The sequence below is a fragment of the Pteronotus mesoamericanus genome, unplaced genomic scaffold (assembly GCF_021234165.1).
Source record: "Pteronotus mesoamericanus isolate MK-2021 breed Mesoamerican mustached bat unplaced genomic scaffold, CSHL_Meso_final scaffold_1186, whole genome shotgun sequence".
In the NCBI taxonomy this organism is placed as follows: Eukaryota; Metazoa; Chordata; class Mammalia; order Chiroptera; family Mormoopidae; genus Pteronotus; species Pteronotus mesoamericanus.
Window position 1 is genome coordinate 12,316,253 of NW_026555302.1, and position 23,747 is coordinate 12,339,999.

The 23,747-nt window shown below is 46.0% G+C and overlaps 1 protein-coding gene across 1 annotated transcript in view; it reads right to left on the minus strand.

Moving 5' to 3' along the window:
* Window positions 1-2,552: 2,552 nt before the first annotated feature.
* MROH9 (maestro heat like repeat family member 9) overlaps window positions 2,553-23,747 on the minus strand; it is a 61,125-nt gene continuing 39,930 nt past the window's right edge. Inside the window, exons 10-21 of the mRNA XM_054587599.1 lie at window positions 20,827-20,981; window positions 18,547-18,712; window positions 17,230-17,372; window positions 16,291-16,428; window positions 14,139-14,259; window positions 11,478-11,615; window positions 9,474-9,650; window positions 6,961-7,113; window positions 6,741-6,857; window positions 6,057-6,159; window positions 4,348-4,410; window positions 2,553-2,824 (exon numbers count right to left, since the gene is read on the minus strand). Coding sequence (XP_054443574.1) covers window positions 2,553-2,824; window positions 4,348-4,410; window positions 6,057-6,159; window positions 6,741-6,857; window positions 6,961-7,113; window positions 9,474-9,650; window positions 11,478-11,615; window positions 14,139-14,259; window positions 16,291-16,428; window positions 17,230-17,372; window positions 18,547-18,712; window positions 20,827-20,981 — 1,746 coding nt within the window. The remainder of the gene's footprint in view (window positions 2,825-4,347; window positions 4,411-6,056; window positions 6,160-6,740; window positions 6,858-6,960; window positions 7,114-9,473; window positions 9,651-11,477; window positions 11,616-14,138; window positions 14,260-16,290; window positions 16,429-17,229; window positions 17,373-18,546; window positions 18,713-20,826; window positions 20,982-23,747) is intronic.

The window sequence follows — 23,747 nt, forward strand, 5'->3', positions numbered from 1 at the left end:
AATCTTATAAAACAAAAAATTAAAGGTATAAGGGCAATAAGTTGATAATCTTTTATCTGCTTCTTGAATGCAACTATCTTAACTGATTTCTTTCACAATTCCAGTAAATGCCTATTGCAGTGGATTGTTACCTTATTCCTGATAACAACATGAGATGGCTACACAATTTGTTTTAAGCATCTCAATAGATTTATTGGGACCTCTAGATCCCCAGGGTCCATTCCGTCACCTCTGGGTCCCTGCTTGCCTGGTTGTGTCTTAGGATCCCAGGGAGAGGAGGAGGCAGACAAAGACGACGACTTAGCCTTCCCTTTCCTATCGTACGGTATTATGGTGCATCACTGTGTAGTGACCTCTCCTGGCAGCCAAGGGGAGGGCAAGCTGTTCAGTCCGGAAGGCAGGAGGGTCAGAATGGATCCTCTTCCTTTCTCCAGTGACCACCTTACCTTCTTGGTACTCCCCCGCCCAGGCCCTGTCAAATGAGCTGAGCTTAACTCAGTTCTTTCTGAGGAACTCTTCTGCTTGTAGCAGTAAGTTTCTTTTTGTCTTTCTCAGGGTCTGTGTTTCTGGAGCTGGGGCCTCAGATGCCTCAGGAAATTACTTTTCCTAAACCACCCCTGTGTTGTGCTTCCACTGGCATTCACACTCTGCCTCATTTTCCTGACCTGCCCATCGCTCTTCTGTGCCCCGGCTACAGGATGTCTCATACCTTAATGCCCATCGTGCCCACCATTGTCCTTCCTAAATATACTCACTGCCTGGGGTCGCGCTCCCTCTGAAATTGGGAGTAGGGGTCTCTTCCACCGCTGTTATTTCTGTGCAAGTTCTGTGCATGCCTTGGGACCCTTGACGCACATCACTGTCCTCTAGAAGCTTCCCTCATGCCTGCACATATTGCTGCTGAATCCCCTTAGATCGAGTGCTACGTCCCATACGACCTGACATTGTAGACTTGCAGGGGGTGGTTGGCTAATTGTCTCATGAATGTTCATTCTTACCTTTGTGGACAGACTTCATATTTCTTACCAGAGACCATCATGTGTACTTTTTATTCTATCCCCCTCAACACCCAGTAGAGAATTGGGTATTCAGCAGGAGCTTCATACGTAAATGTTGACTTAACTCCATGTCCTCTGTCTAAGTGTTTTCTTGTAAGTAACACAGAACAGTGATTAAATGCATCTGCCAGGGAATTGCAGGCTCTTTGGTACCCTGGGATTTGGGACTGACTTCATCTGTTTCCACAGGAAACTCGGGGTCACTCTTCCTTTGTTTTGACTATAATATGCTATGTTTACCTCTTCAGGCAAGTCTCTGCCAAATACAGTTTTTATTTGTATTATTACAGGTTGCAAAACACATTCTCTACATTTGTTGTGTTATATGAAACTTGCTTTAGGGTTTGGATCCACTTAAATCTGTGGAATTTTGGCATACATCTTGCTTCTGACATGGTTGGGGGAGGTGGGGGAAGGCAGTGAGAAGCTTCCAGAGTTTGAAATTAGGTCAATCCCTCCGCAAAGAACACACTTTTTTCTTTGTTTCCTCACGTGGCATGCCATTGAACAGAGGCATTCCCATAGTCAAATCACAGGGTGTCACTCAATTAGCCATTCATTAAAATACACCCCCCCACCCCCAGTGTATGTGCCAGGTACAGATGTAGGCAGTGGGGATTCAGCAGTGAATACATTCAACGGTGAGTTACTGAGAAGGTGTGTGTGTGGGGCGGGGGGTACAGGAGCTGGGGGGAGGGAAGAGCCCTTAGCCCGGCAGCATGTGTGCGTCGGCTCCCTCACGACTCCAGGCCAAGCACCAGTGGGAGCCATCGTGATTGACTGGGCAGTTTTCACTTCAAGAAGTTTAGAGAGATGAGCACAGCAGCGCAGTGTGTTCTCCTTGGGCCTCAGCTCTCCTCATTCCTGTTTTAAAATAATTTTTTATTTTAAAATTACAGTTGACATCTAATATTAGTTTCAGACGTACAACCCAGCGATGAGACATTTATGCACCGTCCGTGTGGCCACCCAGATACATCTAGTGCTCATCTTGCCCACTTGTATCTGCCACAGGCTCTCCAGCACCTGCCCCCCGCCCTTCTTGCCTCATTGTTTCCACCTGGCATACATTTCCCTGTGTTCCCATTCCCCTACAGGTGCCATTTCCTCCTCTGTGAGTACTGCCTTGGGGCAACATTCCTCCCAGCGGGATGGAAATAGCCAAGTCGAGCACCACTAGATTGTCACCTTCCTGAGGATGGCAGCCGTGACTCTTACCCACATGTCCCCACCGCCTAGCACAGTGTCTGGCTTATTGATGGAATTAAGCCCCAAGAGCTTCTCATTAAACACTTTGCTTATATGATTTTTTATTTTTTTATTGGGTTTGATGAATTAAGGTTTCTGAGCACTGTCAGACCTAGAGAGGCAACAGATTTCTGTATTTGAAGACAGTTAAGAAGGAGCAGTAAAATGGCTCCCAGCATCCTTAGAGGAAAGAGGAGATCTTTCCTCTTCTGAGTTGTGCTGCTAGCCCTTGGCGAAGGCCTCCTTTCACAAAATGGTTTCATCGCTCTCATGCATGAGGCCTTTCTTACCATTCCTGGTTTCTTTAATCTTCATAGGACTTTCTGTCACATCGTTGGGTGAGTTGTAATGGTAAAGAAGCTTCAGCTTTTTGATGTAGATAAAGTTAAACAGTCTTCGGGAGCCTTGTTTAATAACTGAGGAGGTCATTTGATGGGCCACTTCCTTAAAAAGTTTGCAGGTTCTTTTTGCTAAGTCCCTGATCTCCGGGTCTTCGTCTTCGAGCACTCGGTCGATAGCTGCAACGGCAGGGGGCCCTGAGAACACAGCGCCGCGCCGAATCCAAGCGGCTCGGCGTCTGAACAGCCCACCTTCTGTGTTCCCCCTGAGCCTCTCTGCCCCACGCCCCAATTTTCACTCCTTTGACTAATAGCACCAGGAAGTGTTATCCAGCTCTCATTAAAAGAAAAATGGGAATATTCACTAAACGTTTATCGAGTGGCTCTCGTGTGCTGGGTGGCCGTTCTTCCAGGGGCACTAACGTGCACGTGTGAAGAGGCTCAGCATTGCTCAGGATGATGAAGAGAGCTGGGCTCAGTCTAAATGGGCGTCAGCAGGGAACTACTTAGAAATTGGGTTGCAGGTTTGATATCTGGTCAGGGCACATAAAAGAAGCAACAAATTCATACGTAGATGAGCAGAACAACAAATCAATGTCTCTCTCTCTCTCCCCCTCCCTGCCTTCCCCCTTCTTCCTCTCTCAAATTAGTAAAGAAAAATGAATTTAAAAAAAGGGGGACTATCATAAAATGAAATAGCACACACATACTAACAGAATGATGGAGATCCATAATTCTTGGTATGAAAGATGTTTATGATATATGAACAAATGAAAAAAGTTATGAAACAGTTATCACTTTGAAAATAGGTAATGATTTATATTCTTTAAAAACGATCTGAGATTATATATATATAATGATATGCTAATATCATTATTTCCAGATCTTGAGCTTGTGGGAAATTCTCTCTTTCTTAAAAAGAAATAGAGGAAAAGAGGGGCACACTTAGAAAAAAGAGAGGAAAAGGAGCAGGAGGAGGAGAGAAAGAAGAAAAGGGTTTTGAGAGACAGAGAATTTAGGAGGCAGTCAATAAATATGTATGGAATAAACGCGTGAATACATGAACGCATGAAAAAGGAAGAAGTGTACTGACGTGTCAGTGCAGGTTAATCAGCCATAACAAACGCACCGTGTGCTGGGGGGCGCATGCGTGGGGGCAGGAGGTGTGTGGGGAATCTCGACGCATTCCACTCAATTTCGCTGTAACTCTAAAACTGTCCTACCTTACCTGTTTGTAATTCTGACCCCCGGTGGGGAAAGAGAGGCGGGAGAGAGATGCCAAAGATCCAAACATTTGGATAGAATATACTCTGCCCTTCTTTTAAGTCCCTCTGGTGCAGGCATACATTGCAAACTCCTGAAACTTCAATTCCCTGAGGGCAGGGGCTTTGTTTTGTTTGCTGCTGTACCCCTGGCTGCTAGATTAGAGCTGGAAAAAATACTGGTTGGGTGAATGAGTGAGTCAGCTCTCAGCTCTCTGTGCCGTTCTGAAGGGCCTTGGGAGGATACGTCAGAGAGAGAGAGAGAGAATAAAAAAGGAAAAAAGGGTGCCCCTCAACCCAATTCTTCCATGGAGTCTCTCCTCACCCCTACCCCCTCCCACCCCCAGCACCTGGCATTATTGTGGAACTCATGTGAGTAGAACCACCAAGAGTGAGTGCGCTTAGACCTGAGCAGGATTTCATTATGTCTTCAACACTTACCCTCAAGCATGACCTCAATGTCATCTTTGAGCAGTAAATGGCCACCCAGTGTTGTCAAGTACCCTATGCACAAAGTAAAAACCCCCAGCACATTAGGACGATACCTCCTCTGACGTCATCTGTCTTCATTGCCTTCTAGAAAGCAAAGCATCTCTAGATGATCCTTGCGTCCTCTTTTAGTGCTGTCCCATACTTAATCATTTAATGAAACTGCTGAAAAATGTGTATGTTTATAAACATGCACATGTCCTAAGTGCCCAGGTCAGTGAATGACCACACCATGAACACCTGTACCGACCGCCCGGGTCACTAAATAGGACAGGACTAGCACCCCAGAAGCCTTCCTCGTGCTCCTCCCCAGCCGGCTCCTCCATCCTTCAATGCACATTCTTTTGTGTCTGCCTTCTCTTGCTCAACATTTCATTTTGCTAGCATTTCTCATCCTCGGACTCCTTTGTCCCTTAATGACTTATCAACAATATGCATGTATATATTTTTTCATCTGCTGGTTGCACTGCATTTTTGTGTGTGTGATGGTTATATGTTTTTTTTTTTCTGACATGTGCCCCTTATCCTTTGAAAGCTTATTTTTCATGTGCTCCCACTTTCCAATCATGTATCGACTCTGTACTTGTCCCTATACTTTAGATCTTTATTTCAAAAAGTTGTATATTTGTGGATATTTTTATCATGATTTCCCTCTTCTCGGTAGAAACAACTTATAAAAATTTGTTTTTCTTCTTTCCTCTCCTTTCCCCCTGGAAATACCTCTATAGAAAGATAATGTCATTTCCTTTAAAAGATTACTTATTTTTGGACCTTGGAATAGTTCTAACAGAGGAGGGCTTGTGGAAAGGACCAAGGTAGAATTCAGAGTAACAGGACTTTTCTGGTTTGAAATCAAGTTTCTGTGACACAGGTTTCTGTGTGTGTGTGTGTGTGTGTGTGTGTGTGTGTGTCCCTGCATCTTCTCTGGTCAGCACAGATCAGGGGCACTAGTGTTGCTCTTAATTCAGTTTGTCTTTCACTCTGACAACCTGGCTCTCTCTTCTTTACTAGAACAACATGACTGTGCATTTCCTGATTCCTTGTTGTCCCTGCTGCTCCCCGGGGCTAAACAAGGCCCAGTGAAAATCCCATTACCAGGTTGGGAATTCACTTCCTGTCATTCCAAATCAAGGATTATCAATTTTGATCTTTATAGTGAGAATCTAGTGGGAAAAATGGTCAGGTTTGTCCAAGATTGAAAACTTTAGTTGTCTTCTCCTAGAATCTTCCTTCACTACTCCCAACCCTACTTTTTTTTTTTTTTTTTTACTTTATCAGATTTGATAGCTCTTCCTCATCTGTTAGAGTTGTGGCTACAGATGCCCAAATTTTGCTGAAGATAGTGTTTGGATTTTTAGATATTCCTGTATCCTTGTTCCTTGGGTGGTGATTTTTAAACAGCAAAAGGGGATACTGAGCAGTGGTATGCCATCTTTTCAAAAATACTTCATGTAATAATTTAATCACACAGCTATACTCACTGCGCAGTATAAAATAGAACTTCATTCTAATCATACGCAGTAACCACTATTCATCGTAGATATCACCATGATGGGTGCTGTCCATCATCAACAAAAGTGATTTATAATTCTTTTTTTAAGGAAGACTTCTAGCTGTACCTTTTAAGACAAGTCAGGCAATGAGAACTGAATTATGTTTACCTATGAGAATGAGGGACGCTCTCCTCAGATACACGTGGGAGCTCCTTAGGAACCCCAAGGCATCAGAGAGCAAATCTACAGTGTAGCTCCCATGAGAAGCAAACTGCAAATAGAAAGGGAAAAAACACTCTCAGTTGTTGAAAAAGTACACATGTTCCCTTTCAGAGAGGCTTCCGGTGAAAAGAACTTGGTTGCTTATACCAGATAAAGCCCAGTTTGAAACCTGAGAGTTCTATGTGTGAGCTCGACTTTTCTGTTTGTGGGTATTCTTCCATTTTTTATATGCTTCCCAACCTTGTGTTCCCACCTTTGGTTAGCGTTTTCCCTTCTCCCACTGCATTCTGTGCCGGCGTTCAGGGGGCCAGCTCATTAGGCAGTGACCAGATAATTCCTAGTTTTCTTTCAGCGCCCTGAAGTGCTGTTCCTTCATTCCGACCCATCCAAAGCTCCATGTGGGTGGATTGGAGGAGGGTTAGCTAGAGGGTCAATATCAAGGAATGGGAAATGGAAAATGATAATTTTCTCTGGTTTCAAGCTCTGGCTGTTCTCACCCATTTGATATTTTTTTTTTTTTACCTTTCTTCTCCAAGATTCACCCCGTTCCCACCTCCCTTCCCCTCATTTAGGAGGTCCTTTAATGTTCTTTCGATAACGGATGGTAGGAAACACCGAAGGGCCACTTACAAGCTTGTTGCAGATGTTGAGCACAACCAGCTCAAAACTGTAAGAGTGGCCCATGAGCAAATGCGATATTGACCAATGTAATTTCGAGGCGCAGATTGCCAATGTATGTTTACAGGCCTGCGAAAGTGGAAAACAGTCAGTGAGATGCCTGTGTCCAGTGTTCCATAAAACACGCAGTGCGTCTCTGCAAAACTAAGAAAAACAAGACCCCAGGACGTACTGTAACGACTCTTGTCTCTGTGTCCTCCAGAAACAGGACCAGAGGCACCAGGGCTCCGATCACCACTCTGTTCAACATCCACGTGTACTGACTCATGTCCCTGAGTAACTCGCCGAAGTGTCGGATGGCCATGCTCCGAATGCCTCCGTTGCTCTGGAATTGGTGCACAGAGAAGCCTCGCTTGAGGGTGCCTCTAGGGCTTCTGTCTTTAAACAGTGCGATATGTATGTTTATATATATTTATACATGTATGTATACTACATAAGTATCTATGATATATGTATATATACATCTGTATGAAATTATGATGTTATTTTTAGACGAGCTTCACTTTGGATCCAAGCAGTCAGCTCTGGGTTTCATTGCAAATCAGTGTTGCTTACCAAAGTTCAGATTGCATGGAAAAAAAAAAAAATCCCATGTGAACAGTAGGCGTGTTAAATTTAGGAAGGCAGTCTCTAATAATGTCTTAAAAATAGACATTGCAGTAACCTGTTTAACTTGGAGTAATCTTAAGTTGCAGTCATCTGTTAAACTATAATTCCTGTAAAGGTACTTAGAGTAATTGAGCAATAGTCATGGAGGCCTTTGTAGAGCTACCAGCGAGCACCGTGGGAGCGCCTTGTACTGACACAGAGCTTGTACAAGCCAAACATGGAGAGGTGATTGCATTACAAAGACTCTAGAAGAGAAAAATTGCAAGTCAGGGGAAGAGGTCAGTTTTTGAAAATAATATGTTACCTTCCTGTTTTTAAGAAATGTTTATGATTTCATTTTTTATCCTTCCTTTCTGTTCTCAGGAATGTATCAGCTGTATTCCCAACAAAACACACAGGGCTGACATGGCTTCGTATGTTCCTCCTGAGGGGTAATGCATGGGTATCAAAGTCTAAACCTAAATGAGTGGCAATTAAATTGCATGTCATAGGGGCTGGACAGGGATGCAAATGAACACAGTGGGTGGCATTTGAGGAGAGCAGGGAGAGGATGGAGACCGGACAGGAGAGAGCCCTGTCCTCTCTGAGAGACACCGACTCCCGCAGGCTGCTGCCAGGTGGGCGTGTGGTGTTCGGTATCCCCAGAAATTCTGACATTTCCTTCACAATCCACGCGTTTGTGAGCAACCTCTCAGTGTAAAAATGTCCCGCTTACTCTGCCTGAGGGCTAACCTTCATGCACCTGCAAGTTGCATTCATCTGCGGGCCACCTGTTTGTGTCCTTGAATTACAGGGAGGCATGCTGGCCGTGGAAAGGCTGAACATATATTCAGCGGGGGGAGCTTTGGAGTGCCCAGTACCTGCCGAAATCCCAGTTTCAGTCCCCAGTGGTCCAGTGAGCTTGATCATGTTGTTTTTTTTTTTCACTTTTAATATGGAGACACACAGCACCATGGGTTCATTGATATCCTGATATCTTTCAAACACTCTGCCTTCAAGGAATGACTTAGGGTGAATTGACCCATGGCAGCTCTCTGTTCTCTTTAATTTTCCTTCATTTTTGGCTTGATAATTTATGTAGTGCTTTTTCCCCCAAATGATTTCACTTTGAAAATAATTTTTTACATAGTTATTTTAACTACTTATTAACTGTGTGAACTTGACCAAAAATTCACTTTTCTTTGCCTCAGTTTCTTTACATGTAACCTGGATAATAGCAGTAGAGTTTGTTTAGAGAATTAGATAATGCATGTAAATTCCTTAGAATAATACCTGGTACATGGTAAATGCTCAGTAAATTTTAGCCACTATTATTATCATCGTTGTCCTTATAAAAATAATTTTTTCCACTAAACTTTTTCTTTCCGTAATTTAATAATATTGTGCTCCTCTTCACTGAAACCCAAGTAATTAAGAACTTACAAATTTCGGCAAGATAATTTACTACGAAATAATTCTCTGTTTCACAAACGACTCACTACAATTACAGAAGTCTCTAAAAAGAAATAGATTCCCCATGGCATACCAAAGTATTCCTGCTTATTAAAATAAATCACTGCCATCCAACTTGTTTGGAACACATTTACCGTACAAAACAAGAATTCTTAAAACACAACTTTCTGATGAGATACTTTTTAACTGACAGTTTTACATGATGATCAGGGACCCAGGTGGGGCATTACATGTCATCTCTAACCCCTGCCAGACACCTGCTGCACTCTCTGTTTTACAGGTGGGAGGCTGAACCACCTGCTTAGATTTCACAGCTAATAAGAGACAACAGGATTTGAACCCAGGAAGTCCTGACCCAGGGTTAACCAATATATAACTGCTCAGCTACAATTTCTCTCTCATCCAAGGACAGTGGCTACTCTTTGAGTCTCCCTCTTTATGGGCAGACTTTCCCAGGTTCTCACAGTGCTTCCTGACTAATGGCATCTCGGAAGGAAACAGTGGCTCTACACACAATGACTGTCTTCCGCTGGCTTCCTCGGGCACGTAGCCTCATTGCCAGAGCCAGGGCTCCAGCTGAACCACTGCCCCGAGGTATCTCACATGCCCGGCTGTGTTACTCACGTGATCCATCAGTGGACAGTAGCTGGAAGCAATTCTGGTGCACAGGGAGGAGTAGGTCACCTTGTCCAGTTTGTTTAAAAGTCTTCGGAGGGTAAGCAAGGCCCGAATTATAACAGTCTTGTCTTTGGAAAGGAAGGCGTCCAGGATGGATAATAATAAGCTGCAGACATTTCCTACCTACATATAAAAGGAGGGAAATGGTAGGATTCAGGGTGGGAAGGGGGCTTAAGCCAGCTTTTGGGTGGCGTGCGGTGGCGTGCGGTGGCGTGCGGTGGCGTGCTGGAGCTGGCTCACAAGAGTCAGTGGTAAACAATGTTGTAGGCTGATCGTTAGATAAGTGTCACTACTAAAAAGTTAACTTTTATACACTTAGAAATAAATAGAAACAATGGCTATACATACTCAAAATTTATCACTTCCTATTGACTTCGCTCCCTTTTCTCTCATACGCCTTTGAGGTTATTTACATGCGTTAGGTCTGCATGATGAGCTTAAGTGCACTTCTTCCCAACTCCACGTTTAATGATGTCTCTTTGACAGCTTGAAGTCAGCCATGGTGTTTACACCAGGACCATTGGCCTGATTTCTATTGAGCTGACTGTTAAACATGTACCAACACACCACTGACCCCACGCCCTCCGAACTAGGAGAAGGTGCCCTGTTTGGACGGGAGAGATGCTCAGGTGCTGAGCACCCCCTGGGAGTCAAATGCAGATCAAAGACAAACAGAACTTAAGGGAGGGGAAAACATGAACAGGTGACACCAAAGGAGGAAAAGAAGGGCTGGACAGAAAAGTAAAAGGAAGAAGTGCTATTTGCCAAAATAATAGCCAGAGGCCGCATGTGTCTGGCAGGAAAGTTGAATCTTTACCCATAGGCAGTACGTGAAACCTCAGTCCAGAGATTCTGTCTCTCTCTCCTAGGTAATCTTGACACAGAATCTCCCTTCAGTGGTTAAGAACACTGGGAAGAGTGCTAGATGAGGCAATAATTAAGTCTCCGTTTATGAAAAGAATGTACATCGACTTGTATGATTTATTTGAAGCAAACAGACCATGGCTCATTTCGTTCTAAATGCAAAATACGTACCCTCTTGACTGGCTTTAAGTTTTTGGATATTACGCTTAGTAACAAACACAGATTTGTTATTAAATATATTATTAAATCAACAATGATTCATGGAACGGCTACACTCTCAGCATTATGCAAGTACTTTGACATTTACAAGGGAAGTTTACAAGGGATGGACTTAGGTTCAGCCTTTCCGGAAAGTAAGCTGGAGCCACAGGACACGGCGGGAGCCAGTGTGAGACACGGCTCTCCAGTTTCAGCTGTGTTGGTACCCACGGGAGGACTTTTGAAAACACAGATCGGTGAGTCCCACCCCCAGGATTTCCGATTTCACAGGCCTGACCTAGGGCCTGACAGTTTGCGTCTCTTTAACAGTTTCCAGGCGATACTGATGCTGCTGGTTCAGAATTATACGTGGAGTAGCACAGATATAAAATGCTCTGTAAGTGAGTGCTCACAGTTGGTGTGGCTCTGAGCAGATATGAGGCTGCTAGGGATCCAAAGAGTGAGTGGAATTTGACTTGAACTGATCATTGAACAAGGAGAGAAAGGCGACCACGTCGGTGTGGAGGGGGAAGGCATTATAGTGGAGGGAGAAGCTCGCATGAGCGCTTGGCGAGGACCATTAACCTGCGTGCACGTGTGAGTGGCGGCGGGGGGGGGGGGGGGGGAAGGGATCACCTATGTCTGAGGTTTCGAATAGACTGTGAGGAGGTGTTCATGTAGGGCGATGCTGATAAATCCTGAATGCTACGAATGATTTTCTGGGAAAAAGATAAATTAGGCGATAAAGCCACTAACTTGGCTTAACACATTCCTTCCAGTCAACCCCGATCCCTCATTGATGGAGCCTCAGCAAGGCTCCTGAGCAACAGCCAGTCTCAGCCTGCGCCATGGGGGGAGCCGGCAGACGCCGGGCACCTGGCCGCGCACCTGGTTGATGACGGGCGCCATGCTGCCGATCTTCTGCAGGCTCACTTTGCTCACTGCGGGGTTGGAGTCGTTGATCCAGTTCCTGAAGAGAACCAAAAATTCTTCTGGGAATGGGTCCTTGAAGAATTTATTCAGGAGCTGGAAGAAAATAACTAATATGTTCCTAAGCAGAGTAAAGGCGAATGCGTAGGTCCTGCCGCAGGCATAGAAATAAAGACATTTTCGGTGAAACCGAAACACAACTCACACTGCAACGCGCAGTGCCCGTACGGATTCCCACAGGTACTTCTGTGAGCACATCCCCACACAGCGAAGGGCAAGGCACATTTTCCTTTTATACTTAGTCACTAATCTGCGGGGTGATAATTTGATACCATGTAAATATTGTGTTCTCCAACAACCTTCCACTGAATGGTTTTAAAATTATTGATGACTTTTTTCTTCATTCATTTATTAAACTGGGATTTGCAAAATGGTGATTTTTTTCTTACTTCTCGCCTTATTTCTGCATTTACTGGCTGGCACCTCCCCCCACCCCCCACCTCTCCCAGCTTTCCACTTTTGAGTATTAACAAGGATTTAGGCATTAAAATTTTCAACATATTACAATTATTTGATGTTATAATTTCTTTTGATGCTCAAATTTGGGCAATAGGAGCCCATGCAAGTTGACTCTTATGTCCTTTGGACATGACTCATCTACCTTTGAGCACTTCTTTGCTTGTGGAAAAATTAGATGTCCTAGACTCATCTTTTCCTTGCCCCCTGCAATTATTCATTTCTTTAAGGAGACAAGGTTCCTTTTAGTGAACAATGGTATTGAGAAACCATTAGAAGTGGGTGCTAGAGTGGACTCATTGTGATTGGCATATCATGTCTTCTGGGTCCTTACTTGAGCTAAGAAATACTGTTGTTTCTGTTTGTTTGTTTTTTGGTCATAAGTTCACTTTGACAATATTGCTACATTCAGTTCAAATATAATGGAACACTGTTAATATTAACTTCTTGCGGTTTTCTATTGCCTCATCTTTCCCTTACCTGGAAAATCCTGGTGCCGAGTAACATCACTGTGTGTTCTTATTTCTTTCTGCTCTGCAATGCATGCCTCAGTTTTTAAAATTATGATATCAACACACAATATTAATAAAACTCCTGAGTAAAAATGAGTATTTTAAAAAGATTTTTGTCCTTAAAATATTTCTCACTGAGGATGCATAGTCAAAGCACTATGTTCATGAGTTAACTTGATATCCTTCACAAATTTGTGTTGAGAAGGAGAGAAAAAAGAGGGAGAGTTATACAATTTACTGAGAAAAACACCAAGGTCATAATAGGTACTAAGTGGGCAAAGGAAAGATCAAATTATTCACAAAATGGAACTTTAAAGGACAAGGCGAAAATAACACGATTCAGGAAAATAAATGAAATGATTTAAACAGGGTAACAGTATTATCCTCATTTTTCACTCAGTAGGGTCATATAACTAGAAAACTCAAGAGAATCAACTAAAATATTATTAGAATTTATATAAGAGCGTAGGAAAGTAGTTGAATTCAAGATAATAGCCTAATTTTCCTGAGCATTCAGCAACAATGAGCTTGAACATCCAGATGAAAAGGCCACATTCACACTAACAACTTAAAATATCAGCTACCTAATAATTCCAAAATTAGTATGTAAAATGTATATGAAAATGACAAAATATTGAATAGAAATGAAAATATAAAAATATCAAATATTCCTAAGAAGCTCATAGCATTAATGTAATTGAAAGGATAATTTCAACAAAAGCTTTTTTCCTTTAAACCTGGCACAGTTATTTTAAACTTTTACTAGAAGAACAAATATATAGAAAGAACAAAGGAAATTTTGAAAAGAAGAGTTAAGGAAAAGTTGCTTTGCTAGACATCAAACTTCACTTGCAAATGGCCATAATTCAACAGTGTGGTGCTTCCCACAAGAATAAAAAATAAACGGAACCTAACAATTAAGCTGAGACAGACCCTAATATGTGTGTGCTTCTGTGTAAGCATATGTGTGTATGTGTATGAAATTAACAGTAACATTTATAAAGGTATTATCAGCGAGTAGTGAATTTTATGCTTATGAATTAAATGATGCTTGCTTAGGTAGTTAATTATTTAGCAAAAGCTAAAGTTTGATCCAAAAGGATTTCCTCAATATGTTTGACTCTAGAATGGCACTATGATATATGATGTAATATTCATATACAAAGTAACGGAGCTCTAGTCTTTACTTCACCCAGTTATTTGGCCCTTCTTTTTCTTTTTTCCAGACAGCCTGATGCATCATTTAGATCCTGGATGCTACCTGCTGTCTTTAGTAAACCCCGTTATCCCTTGATATACTTTAACAAGCATGCAGAGATACAGGAGCTGGTATTTCAAACATAACTTGATGTTTGTGCAGATCCACATGCTCACGGGAATGATGAAAGCCACCTCCAGGAGAGGCCGTGGGTTCAACCGTCCGTAACCCAGCTTTGTCTCCTCCTCGCCCCTCAGCCTCGGGAATCTGTCATTTTTTTAACTTGTGGTGAAGTAAACATTCAGAGACAGGGATACAGGGTTGGAGTGCTGGATATGCTTGGGTAAGAAAGGACAGTGCAAACTCAGTTGTTGAGTCACTAAGTAAACTCACTTCTGTGAGGAAGATCACTGTGATCACACTCTCCTCTGATCTTCTAGGACCTTCCACCGAGAGCTTGTAGAGATAATGCAGGGTCTCCGGAAATTGTGGAAAGTTATATTCACTGAGAGTTCTGGAAAGGAGGAGAAGGCACTGGATGAGCAGGGAAGATGAAGACACTCTCTGCATCAGCAAATGCAAATGGCAGGAAAGAGAGAAGTAGTATCCTTAGATTTTGTATGACCCAGATACCAGGAAAGATACTCTGTAGTCTTCCCTAATCCAAAGTAAATGGCAGCCCCCGTGTGAATTCTGCACAGGCGGTGGGGAAGTGTGCGGAGGGACCCCAAGAAAATGGAATTTATTTATAAAAAGTTGTGTATTCTTTCATGCTTACACTTCGGTCACCTTTAGAGTACTCTCTATTTGATGCCATACACCTATCAAGGTGTTTTTTCCAGTGCTCAAAACAGTTTTTGAATTTGTTGATTTTGCTGTCTTTTAGGGTTTGTGCCGTGTTTTGTTTCACCTCTTCCACATGGGCAAAACATTTCAGTTTGAGGACTTTTTTCATTGGGAAACAAGAAAAAGTTACTCTGTGAGAAAAGGTGAGATCAGGTGAATAGAGAGGGTGGGGTATGGTGGTCATGCCATTTTCAGTCAAAAACTGCTGGACGAGTACTCAGTGTGGTATGGGCAGGTGTGCTCATAAATCGCCCATCCGTGAAAAGGGCAAATGCATTGATTGAAAGTCTTTGAAAAAAAATTCACTGAAGCCGAACACAGCCTCTCACAACAACGCCAGCTGGCGCACTGATACAGACAGGTTCCCAGAATACTCACCTAGCTGGGAAGCCTGTGCTACAAGGGGCCCACCCTCCAGAAGATAATTCTGGCTTTTTTGGGTCCCCCCCTCGAATATACCTGGGTCACTGACAACATCTCTTAACGTCACCGGCCTTTCCTGTCCCCCTCCTGAGCTGTAGAACCAAATGCCCTATGTAGCCGCAGCCTCCAATCAGTGCCAGACCAAAGGGAGGGAAAATGAGTATGTTGGTGATTCCAGGCGGCCATGCCGGCCGCCTTTGCTGTCGTAGACCAAGTCCTTCCTTTAAATGATAGAAGGAAGGAGAGAGCTCGGGGCTATCTCGGTTACTCTGGAGAGGAGGCGGTGAACCTGATTCACCAAGCCGTCCTCTGCAACCCGCCTGGGCACCAGCCAGGCTCACAGCTGTCCTGACACACCCGGCTCGGTCGGCAGTGGCGGGATTGGGAAGGATGATGTGGCACAGATTCCCCTTGAAGACCCCAGGTTGGTGCTCTAAACCAGTGCCCCTGGAACGTCAGTGCGCTTGCCAGTCACCCGGGGAATCTTGCTGAATTGCAGATTCTGACTCACTAGGTCTCTGTGGCCCATGCGAGTCTGTGTTTTTAATTCCCGGGTGTTGCTGTGTGGCTGCTGGTCTGTGGACCACGCTTTGTGTTCGAAGATCCAAAATCACTCCAGTTAGAGTGACTCTTACCTGGGTGCCATTTGAGGGCACAGATGAATTACCCTTTAACAAAACAAGATGTGTTCCAGAAATCTATGGGCAAATAAGCTGCCGTTTGAAAAGTGCCAGAAGCCCAGGGCCCGTTCGGACTATACTTTCTGCGTCATGGTCTGTCACCTTGTCAAGAGTATGAATCTTGATTCTTGGTCAGCACATCTGATCCCCAGAATCAGAAGCTTGCTTCATGCTAACAGGCTGACCAGGAGAAAGAAATTGTAGGACAAGAAGAACAAAAGTCCTCTTCCATTCCCCTTCCCCCATTTGTCTGTCTCATCAGGCGCAGCAGTCACTGTCTGATGCCTACAGCGAACAAGAGAGGAAAGGAACCGGATTCAGCTCCAGTTGCCCGTATCAGAAAGGGGAAACTATCCTGTGGAGAGAGGGAGGCTGTGCACCTTGTCACTAGGCGCGCAGGCCAGGAAAGGGAAGACAATCCCAAAGGAGACACCCCTCAAAATCAGCAAGGAAGTAGGAGCTGTGTGTCAATACGGACCATCGGGGGAGGCTTGGAAGTCAGAGTGGATGTGGACTGTGAGCCTACGTGGCTTTGCTGAAGGAAGAGAGGGAGGGACAGAGACCCAGAGGCCTGCGCGGACAGGGCCCGCTCTTACTTGGCGATGAGGTAGACCCCGTGGTGGTGAAACAGCACCTGGGAGATCTGGTTCCAGAAATTCTTTTTCTTCAGTGCAATATCCACCTGTTCCAGCCCAGAGCAATTCAGCAGCACCCTCAGGGCATCGCGGGCAAAGCTAGGGCCCAGAGGAGAGCAGAGTCACCACCTGACCACGGCCTTCATGTTGCCCGCACATGGGACCTGCCTGGCCTTTCCAGCCCGGACAGGATGCTGGTGTGGGAAGAGGGGATATTTGAGAGGGAGGAGGCCGCAGGTGCTCTTCCTGGCTCCTGATTCACGGCCCAGGTGCGGGCTCCCTCTGGAACTGCAACCCAGGCAGCTTAGGACTGGCCCTGGAGCAGTTTGTTCATTTATTCACTTCTTAACAGCTTACTAGCAAAAGGTTACATGATGTGAGAACTTGGTCAAGGTGTCGACTTTCTTCCTCGGATGCTGTAAATAAATAGGACCTATCCTCACTGACTTGGTGTGTCTGCTCGAAAGAGAGCAGACACCCGCCCCCGAATGCCTGTGTTTTCGAGAGCCGCCTGGCCTGGAAGTGGAGTGAGGGCGACCCGCAGAGAGCTGGGCGCAGATTTTCCCAGAGGGCAGCAGAGCTCACTGCGCTCTCGTGGGTGAAAGGGAAGAGCCGAAGCTGCCGACGTGGGCAGGATGAACGCCTAGAGTGACGGTGCTCCCGCTGCCCCCTGCACACACCCACCGCGGTGCTCTCCCTGCTGGAGGGGTCTAAGCCGTGCTCTGCAGGGTGGTCCTGCCTTCCCGGCACCCACCCTCAGCGAAGGCCCTGGCTGACTTCTGGGCACTCAAGGCAGTTACTACGTGGAAGGCATTGTGCCCTTCAGAGGAGGAAAACCTGTCATCAACGAACGCACTGCCCAACCCGAGGGGGTAGAAGCAGTGACAGCAGCCAGCTCACAAAAGATTGTCCTTCGTCACCAGGGTCATGTTGCTGGTGTAAAAGAGTTGGAACAGAAGGGCCATCAAGAGCTGCGGGAAGAACTGGGCCACCGCTTTCTTGTAGGAAGCGACAGGCAGAAGCGTGCACAGGGCCTGGGATGCCTGCAAGGGAAGGGAAGAGAGTTGAGTCTGTCGCCCTCGCTCTCCGAGCCCTGTGAGCCCCAGTGGGGACGGGAAGGGAGGGACTTCGCACCCACCCCTACCTCCTCGAAGGAAGCCTGAAGCCTGCATGGGCGTTCCTTCTCCGATAACAGCTGCTCAGTCTGTTTTGAGCCAGGGATGTGCCAAGCTGTCTGCCGCCATGAATTCCCAAAGCACTGTCGGCCACCCATGCCCTGCCCTCCACGCTGCCAGCGCCAGCAGGAAGCAGGCTGGTCCCCAAGGAGGGCGTGCGTCCCAAGGCCCCCTTCATCCGTGGCCACGAAGGCTGTCCTCCCCACTGCCAGGCCCTCCCTGTGCTTCGGCAATCCAGGGCAGTGCGCTAGGAAGGGAGGGCGGCCAGGTCCCTGACAAATCACTCGGTGTCCTGACTGCCCGTCCACGTCAGACCCCCATGTCCCAAGCCCGCACTTGTGGGGCACTCTCCATGTTTTTCTGTGTGTCTGCAAGACTTGAATTGACTCCCAGAAGTGGCAGTTTCAGTCCTTGGGAGATAGATAATGAAGGATGCAAATGTGCGCAGGCCTTCACATGCCTGTCAACGCGTGCATGCTTAGCTGGTTGCTGCCTCTCTGACACCATCTCCTTCGCGGCCACCCTCGCTCAGTTCTGCCCTGGCTGTCCTCCTTGCGTCCCGTGATGCGCCTGGGGGGGGGGGACGACGGGGGGGCGGTGCCCGTCACTACAGGGCTTTTGCCCTTTTCTGCGTCCAGAGCTCTTGCCCAGATACTTGCAAGGGTCACTCCCTTGCCTCCTTGAGGTCTCTGATTAGCTGTCACTTCAGCAGAGTGGCCCACTCTGACCAACTTCCCTAACCCCTTCCCCTTCACTTTCTTTTCATCCCAGTGCTTTGTATGTCTTCTAAGCTTTTTGTCGTCTGGCACGCGGCACATTATTTTTGGTTCGTTGTCACTGTCACTCACCAGAACGTAGGCTTCATGAACAGGGAGCAACACATAGTAGGCACTCAATAGATGTATGCTGGATGAGTGGGTGCATGCATGCGTGCGTGCATGAGGGCAGGGCTGCGAAGGCGGCGTGACTGGGCCCGAGGGCAGGCAGGAACTTTCGCGATCAGGAAACACCCCTGGGAAAAAGAAACGCGCGCATGACGTACCGCCACTGGCATCATGTTGGTAGTGTCGATAGAGAACCGTCTTCTGTCTGCCAGGCTGTCCTGCCTTTCCCCAGGCTTCCCCCTCAGTATCAGCAAGATGGTCTTGAGCACGTAGAGGGCCACGCTGGCCTCGGAACCAGCCGCTTGCCACATCAGTAGCAAAGTGCTGCAACACAGCCAGCCCACCCGTGAGTCCCAGGCCGCTCCTGCTAATCCCGCAACGTGAGTCGGGAATGGCTCTGGGTCAACCTCTCTTTCTAGCAGGAAAGACCCTGCAGACAAACCCTAAACAAGCTCATGTGTCCATTTTCAAACGGCCCCGTTGCATTTCTTGTCAGTGAAAACAGAAGGAGACTTTCAGTAATAAAACTGCAGCCTGCAACGCCTGCCAGTTCACTTCTGAGTATCTGCTCTGCTCAACATCAAGGACTGGCCGGCGTTCTGCTCCGCGCCCCCGCCCCCCCCCCCCCCCCGCCGGCCCCGCCGCCTTCCTCCCACCTCAGGACCCAGTTTGTCCAGGGATAATAGAATATCTAAAAACCGGTATGAAAATAAAATTAGCAGACAAATATGCTGATTGAAAAAAGGTATAGGTAAAAAACTACCTCTGTGAATGAAACGATTAGAAAATGAGATGTGAAGTTAATTAAAATTAAATGAATGGCTCGGAGGAGCGAGCCACTTTGCCAATTGTCACGCAGGTAATCGGTGACATGGATGTGACTAGACCCAGGGCTTCTCAGCCTCCAGGCCCGTAGCTGCTTTGTCTGCACACGCAGCCGCTCTTCAAGGGTGTTCTCGCTGCAGCTCATCCTGAATCTGCTATGTGCCCCCATGCCAGGGTGTTCCTGGTGTCTTGTTAAGCCATGCTGGGGCCTGCACCCTGTCGCTCAGCCTCTCTGCCCTGAGGCTCCTCCTATGTGAGGGCCTGGGGCCCCGGAACAGGGACACGCCCCGTTCTCTAGAACCTGTTACTCACCCCCTGCCCCCTGACCTCTTAGAAGCACTCTGGCAAGCACGCGGACACAGGATCTCACATGCCCCTCTTCTCTTGGTCATGCCTTTGGCTGCCCAGGGCTCCCTTCTCCTTCTCCAGTTTAGCCTGCCTCCTAGCCCTCCTCTTTGCTACCTCAGCTGCTATTGCACACGACCTGTTTGGGGCTACTTTAAGTCAGTTCACCTAACTCTAACCGTCTTGCTTTCTGCACCTCCTCAATGCGTGTTGTTTGTACTAGATTCACTGCGAGCTGTTATCTCATGGCTGCGTGGGTGTGTTCTCTCCCCTCAACAAGATGCCAGAAGGCTGGTGATACTGTACACACACACAGTGCTCAGGTCCTGAGTGAACACCACTGAGTCTTACGAAGGTTTTTAGTTTTTAGGAATTTTCTCAATGTTTGTTGTGAGTTTAAGCTTCCTAAATAAATACAATCTTTCAGCTGGAAAAAGAAAGTCAGTCATAGAATTGGTTTAGCATTTTGTTGATTTTGATGCCTTTTCACAGATGTTAACTCATTGATCCCATGTAACAGCTTTATACATAAAATGACCTTTTCTCCATTCACAGAAGAGGAAATTGAGGATCAAGGAGTTGATGAAACTTGCATAGCTGGGGTAGAATTCAGATTCCTTTCTTTCCAAAGCCCAAATCTGTTCTAAATATAATATCACTTTCTGCATTTCACAGTATTCATAGTGGAGAAGTAATACCTTCCTTTCCAATGCACAGACTGTAGAAACAGTGATGTAATTTACTGACCTCTTCTCATGTGCCTGTTAGTCACTGCCCTGTTAGGCTCACGTTAGCACTATTTTCTTAAATATCTCCTGTGACCCTGGGTCCTGAATTTCAGATAAACAGGTAAGGGATGAAGACTTCGAATTATATTGGGAAATTTTTAGTGTTTCCTTATTTTAGTGGTGGGTGGAAATATCTTCCGTCTGTCTTTCCTAAATGAGAAAAGAACACTATGAATTTTATCACATGTGGAGAACGACTCCTTATTGCTTTGAGGGGAGGTTTGTTTCTGTCGGATAGGCAGAGCCCAAAAACTCAGCTAATCAATACGGCGACCACTTCCTGATGGTCCATGGTGAGCCAGGTATCATACAAGTGTATGAATGACATGTGTGATCTTACTTAAGGCTTACAGTCACCCTATGTGCTGCAGAAGTAGATATTCCCTTTCAGGAAAGAGGAAGCCAGGCCTGGCGTGTCCAGGTCTGTCTGGCTCTGGACACTGTGAGCAACCCCTTGTGGAAGGGGCGAGAGGGCCTTACTTGTCCGCAGGGACTGGGTAGTCCATCAGCTGAAAGATGACTTTTTTTGGCGAGGTACGTGTCAACAAGGTGATGACCTGCAGCATAGTGTGCTTCATAACTTGAGTCGAATTCTCACACAGTTTCCTATAAATAAGGTCCACAATCTTAGACACCTGGAAAAGTAATTCCACAGGTCAGCCGGAGTCTCCTGGCCCACAGTCCCTGCTGAACCAAGGCGTTTCTTGGACGTAAGAATTCAGTCCTTCTCAGAATTACCAAGGTAGCAAGCAATTAACACAGAAGAAAGTGCTAATGGAAAGCATATCTATGTGTATGGCCACACAGAGCAAAATACTTATTTGGTTGAGGAATAAGCCTATCTGCGCATTTATTGATAGTGGGGAAAAATACCCAGTTTTACAAAAAGTTGATTTGGGGCGTATACACAACTTTATTATATAAGACATATAAACTCAATATAGAAGACCTAGATATAATTCATACTTTTAAAGAAGAAAGTCAAAATAATGAAAGAGAATAACAGTGGAACTATATACTTCAAAAAATTTTTTTTGACAACTAAAGGCAACTTACATCTCCATACTGAACGAGTGAAATGTGTGTTGGAGGGATGGCCCAGAATAGTAGGCACTGAGTCATAATCTAGGAAATTCTGTTTATAGGCCCCATGTTTTATTTTTTCCCATTTTTATTCATTCTTGAGCACGAGTAAGACCTGGGAGTTTGTCCCAGATCAACGCTTGGATGTTCAGCATCAGATGTCATCCACCCAGTTCACGTGTTGTGTTGAAAATACTCCCCAGAAGCCATAAGCTGAAAAGTTTATGAAAAGTACATGAATATGCTGTTGTGATTGCATCAGATACAATTCAGCGATGCGCGCTCTATCCACTGCTCCAAGCGAAAGAAAAAAGGTGAAGCGCTAGGTAGCACAGAGATCCCTCCCCAATGCATGCACCAAGGGGACCGGAAACAGGGGACACCGAACCGTTACTCTCGTCCCTGAACCTGTCGACTGCTGGGTTTAGAGCCCTTTCCTCTCCTTGCCGCCTCTGAAAGCAGCGTGTCCCCCAAACAAGCCAGCCCTGTCACTGCCCTGTCACAGAAGCAATGGCCTGCTGTGACCCTTGAGGAAAGACCTCCCTTATTTAGAGACTGTAAGGCCACAAGCTGGGTGTGCCTTTTATGGGGTTTGGGGAGACAGGTTCAGCCACATGCAGTTTCTTACTATTACTGATTTTCGGACCTGTTTAAGAAACGAGTCCATGTGATTCAGTAATTTGGTGGTTTGTGGGAGCTGGGCCGGGTGTTGAGTTGCTGCCTGCCTGCCTGTTGAGGTTTTCTTTCCGTGTCTAATGATTTAACTCTCGTGCTGGCTGGTTTGGCTTCTCTCCTCTCCAGGGACTAGGCATGGCTTTCCCCAGCCTCCCTGTCCCACCGTGGGAGGGAAGAGCTCTCCTTTGTCACGGACATGCCCACTGCCTTTCTGCTCTCCCCTGGTTCCACGCCTGCTGTCAGCGCGCCCCGTGGTGGTGGCGCTGGGGACCTGCAAGGAGCTTTGCCCCCTGCTGCTCTCTGACCCGGAGCCCGAGCTCTTGTTTCTGTTCAGGCACGGAGCACGGCGAGGTTGGGAGTGGGAGATGAAGTTGCACCCTCCTCTCGCCACTGGGGCTGGTTTCAGGGGTGTGTGACCTGTGTCTTTGTGCAGGGTCCCATCTCAGACAGTCCCTCACTTTGTTTAAAGCTCAGCTAATGCCCTCTCCCAATTTTTAGTGCTTTTGTCTTTGCGTTTGTGTTTTGGGAGTGAACTCCCACGGGACAGTGGAGCACACATGTGAGCAGAGGAGATGAGTGTAATCTGTGAGTCAGCCGTGGTTCCTGTGCCCAGGACCCCAGGGGACCTGGGGTGCGCAGGGGTTCCGTGGGCAGTCAGAATGCGTGTGAGGTGGGCACTCAGGTGAGGAAGGGAAGGGAAGGGAAGGGAAAGATGGGGAACACGTACATCCTTTCCCTTCCAGCCTTTCTTCCCCATCCATGAGCTGAGGGTAGGGAATGTCAATACAATGTGTGAATGACAAGAAATGAAATAAAAACAGTGGAGTTCTGTAGTCTTGCCCATCTTCTGGTAAGGATGAAAACCATGCACGTGGAGCTGTGAACTGCATCATTTTGTTGAGTTAAATGCTCTTATATTTACATCTGTAATTGGAATTGCACAACATAAAGATGGATGGTAAAATTCATACCAATAATTTAAATTTTAGTTGTTTTTTACTTAGAAAGCCTTTAAATAAAAACACCATGACAAACAGAAAGAAAGAGAGAGAGAGAGAGAGTGTCAGACAGACAGACAGAAAGAGAGGCAGACAGACAAGGGAAGGGCATCGTGTGCGTGTGCCTTTCATGGCACTTCCTCCTGTGTTTTGAACAAGAAGTCCCACGTTTCACTTTGGGGCCCAGCCGACAGCAGGCGGGGGGGCCCTTAAAAACTCCCCTTAATGGCTACGAGGGCAATTTGAATTATAGCTGTACTAGTTTATTGTTATTAACATTGTTTCTTTTTTTAAAAAAAGATTTTATTTATTTATTTTTAGAGAGGAGAAAGGGAGAGAAACATCAATGTGTGGCTGCATATTGTGCGCCCCCTGCTGGGGACCCGGCCTGTAACCTAGGCCTGTGCCCTGACTGGGAATCGAATCGGCGACCCTTTGGTTTGGAGGCCGGCGCTCAATCCACTGAGCCACACCAGCCAGGGCTAACATTATTTCTTTTAAAAATTTGAAGTAAATATGGCAAGATGTTATGATTTGGATGATGGGCGGGTAAAATGTTCATTACGTTATTTTCTAAGCTTTTCTGTATGCTTGAAATATTTCACCAAAAAAACCTTGCGTCATTAATGACATGACGATGCAGTG